The sequence below is a fragment of the Frankliniella occidentalis genome, unplaced genomic scaffold (genome assembly GCF_000697945.3).
Source record: "Frankliniella occidentalis isolate FOCC.00 unplaced genomic scaffold, Focc_3.1 Scaffold7, whole genome shotgun sequence".
Lineage (NCBI taxonomy): Eukaryota > Metazoa > Arthropoda > Insecta > Thysanoptera > Thripidae > Frankliniella > Frankliniella occidentalis.
This window is the reverse complement of record NW_026267137.1, coordinates 3,259,551-3,263,257: the sequence shown is the minus strand read 5'-3', so window position 1 is coordinate 3,263,257 and position 3,707 is coordinate 3,259,551. Positions and strand designations below refer to the sequence as shown.

Sequence of the window (3,707 nt, the reverse complement as noted above, 5' to 3'; positions counted from 1 at the left end):
ACTTTAAGAGTATTAAAATTTAACATACCATATAAGTTAATGACTCTAATGCAGCTTTTGACAATAAGGGGTATATCCTGATTGGACATTTCTAAATACTCTTCAAGGGAACCTCCAAATAATTTAGGTTGCCCATTCATTTGCAGTCGCCCTATTCGTTTCCTTCGAATAGGCTTGGTACTGGTGGGCTGACCCTGAAAAGCAGAAATATTTAACAATAGCGGAACACACAAACAGATGATGATAGAAATAGACTGATTAGAAAACAATACATACATTACAGTGGTTTGTAGTCAGGCTCATGTTGAGATTGAGAGATGATGGCATGTTTTCATTAGTTTCTCCGCTACTAATCAAGGTTTGACGAATATGTTCATGTTTAGAATCTAATCTTGCAATACGACTTGTACCTAAGAGGTACTCTCTAAATTTCTGAATAGATGAAAATAAAAACAAGATTTAGATACACCTGCAATTCAATTTTAAGTCATCCGACTTTTTGAACTACAAACTTACAGATAAGTAAAATTCCTCAGTTTCATGGCGATCAGCGCGAAGCTTTAATGTGACTGTTTCAGGAGGCCGGGTTGGAGGGGTTGGGGTGATGTCAGCACTGCCAGTAAACAGAGCTGAACAATCATAATCTTTGGCTGTGATCATTTCTAAGAGGGTAGTTTCAGCTGTTTCTAGAGTTTTCCACACTTCTTCTGACTCTGCCCGAAGGCTCAATATACGGTTTGTAAGTTGATACAGTCTTGCTTTCAACTCATCCTTCAGTGCTGGAAGGAGTTCGTTGTCTACGGTAACCACCTAAAAAAAAAAAATTGAGGATAAAGTTTAACAGTTTACTGGAAAAGTAAAGAATCATCCAGGTCAATAGCTACCACATACCTCATCACTACGCAGTCCTTGAAACTCAAACTTTTTGGGTATGACAAAAGCTGTGTGATTGCTTTCAAGAAATCTTTGCTTGTCAAGCCGTGAGTCTAGAGAATTAATACAAGAGTTAAGTTGATCAGATTGTAATTGTGATGATCTGATTCGTCCCTCCTCTAGGGACACATGGAGGAGGAGTGCTCTTGTTACACACTGATGAAATCCAAAGTCCATACACTGGTAATAAAACATCTGCATCAGAAACCCTTCTAGAAATAAGTTAACATTAATTCTGTATTCAAACTACTACTCACATCTATTAAGTCAGAAAGGTCATCTACAAAATACTTGTGAATCGTTGTGTTTGCTGCTTCTAGGCACAACACATATTCATTTCTTGCCTTCAAGGCTTTCAGACTGGCATCATTAAATTTATTTTTCCGCTGCAAACATAACGGATTGAAACAACAAGGGTAAAAAACAAACGACAAAACACAAACCCGAATCCTTCCGGCTACCCCACTTCACCCGGACAGCTCCCCACCCCCCAACCAGAATCGTCGAGAACTCACCTTCTGCACCTCCTTCTCGATGAGACGATACTTCTTGGAGCGGGGCAGCTTCTCCGGCGGCGTGCTCTGCTCCAGCTTGAGGCGCTGAGCCTCGGCCAGGCGCAGCTTGCCCTCGGCGGCCCGCATCTCCCCTTGGTAGCCGTGGTACGTCTTCATGGTGGTGTGCAGCTCGTGCAGCACCCGCAGGATCTCCTCGTGCAGCTCCTGGCCCACGTCGCGGCAGCGCCGGTAGATGCGCTGCACGTCCTCGGCGACGCGCCCCAGCCGCGGCACCAGCTGCGTCGTGTACACGTCCGCCAGGCTGGCGTGGTCGCGGCTCAGCGTGCGCGTGCTCGTCACGAGCTGCTGCCAGCACGCGTACGACGAGAAGAGCGGCCACTGCTCGCGCTTGAGCTTCTGCTCCTTGTGGCGCGCCGTCAGCGAGCGCGCCAGCTTGTCCAGGCCGCGCGAGTACTCGAGCTCCACCTCGGCGCGCCGCCGGAAGTAGTCCTGCAGCTCCTGCACCAGCGCCACCTGCGTCTCCAGGCGCCCGTCCAGGCAGCGCAGCTGCTCGCCCAGCTGGACGCGAACGTCTGCAAGCACAAGACGAAAGAGTTCAAAAGTTAATTTCGGTTTTTGCCAAGAAACAAGACATTGCGATTAATTTTTAAAAGTAATCAAGTTAACCCGTTGAGGCCCCACCCCAGCTGACCCAAACGCACGGCCCCAATAAGCTATGCCCCCCCACACCCCTCAAACACACACCATGGTGTTGATAAGAGGATCAGCGACAGAATTTTCGAAAGTTGTTCACTAAAATACAGGATCGACGTTGAGCAATAAATACCCTTCATCGCACCTCCATAAGCTACTATGTATCGTACTCTCGCCATCACTTGGCGGGGCAGGGCGTGGCCGGGACCACCGCAGCAGATGCCGGTGCCGCGGCGCGGCGCCGGCGGCGCCCCATCTCACGCCTCCTTCGCTTCGGATCTTTGGCGAGACTTTCTCTGGAGGCGCCATAGCGCAGCGCGGTGCGGTGTACCGTCAAACCGGTGCAGCAGACTTGCGAGCCAAGAGCCGGGCCGGGGGCGTGGGCACCAGGGGGCGGCAGGGGCGAATGTAAGGGAGAGATGTGGGATCACCCAGAGAGTACGTCCGTCATTCTCCTTTATGAACCTGTCCAGTTGAGCCTACGCCGCGGCTCTCATAGCGCCTGATGGGTAGGCAACATCTTGCCCGCAATGTATGCGAGTACTGCGGGGTGGCCTAGCCAGAGTCTCGCAGGCGCCGAGCTCCCGCGTCTGTTGCCGAATGGAACTTGAGAAAAATGGACGTTCTTTCTGTACGACCCCTCCCTATGAAGCACGCAACTGGACCTCACACGCCACCAATGAAGTCAGAGAGGGAACCATACAAACAAGGGAAGGTAATGAAGAGGACTCGTCGAGTGACACGTACACAACACAAAGGCCCGCGATGTCGGCCGGATATGTCCCAACCCCCCAACAATGCACTGTAAATAAAAGTCGGCATTTTCAATTTCAACGAAGAAAAATAATGATAAAAATCTATTCAAATAAGTTGGGAATACAATTTTCCAAAACATTGTTGGAAATGAATTTAGCATTTTTTCGGAAATTCACGGGACTTTTCTGAATTTACGAATATGTCAGTAGTTGATTGTTTGAGAAATGTCCTTTTTGTACGTTTTTATTTTGGTACAGTGTGCCACCATCCGCTTCAACTTCCACGAACTCGACATCAGTGTTGCCTTCCTCTCTGCCGCCACATCACGCACACAGGAGTCGCGCAGTCCGTGCGGCTGCAGCTCGTTTGTTTGCCGCTCTGCGAACTACACACCTAAAGCCGGCGCGCCACGCCGCCCACGCAGGGCCGACTGACTGACCTCGCCCACTACTGACCCCCTGCCGCCTGCCGCCCGGTCGGGTCGGTCGGGCGACAACAACAGGGCGCTGGTTGCTGGTTGGCCACGGTGCGCTGGTTCGGCACGCACTTTGCCGCAGGCTTTCGTCGTCGCACTCGTCGTCAAAGCTGCAAATCGTTCTGACGCAGTCGACCAGACCGGCGGACCCTTCCCTGTCGCGCGCGCGCGCGCGCGCGCGCCCAGCCCAGTCCGCGGGGGAGGAGGAGGAGGGACAAGAGCCGGGCCAGCGACGAGGTGTCACGTATTTTTAGCAGGTAGGTGTGGGAGTGGAAGAGGCGTAGCGCACACAAAACCGAGGCAAACAAAACAATAGAGGTGTGGGGAGAGGGGGG

At 51.1% G+C, this 3,707-nt stretch overlaps 1 protein-coding gene across 1 annotated transcript in view; it reads right to left on the bottom strand.

Moving 5' to 3' along the window:
• The window catches only part of LOC113210067 (SLIT-ROBO Rho GTPase-activating protein 1), a gene marked incomplete at its 5' end in the record, with an annotated part of 52,373 nt that overhangs the window by 19,435 nt on the left and 29,231 nt on the right, over positions 1–3,707 (bottom strand). Inside the window, 6 exon segments of the mRNA XM_026427884.2 lie at positions 29–194; positions 277–432; positions 517–810; positions 892–1,113; positions 1,191–1,319; positions 1,449–2,020. Coding sequence (XP_026283669.1) covers positions 29–194; positions 277–432; positions 517–810; positions 892–1,113; positions 1,191–1,319; positions 1,449–2,020 — 1,539 coding nt within the window.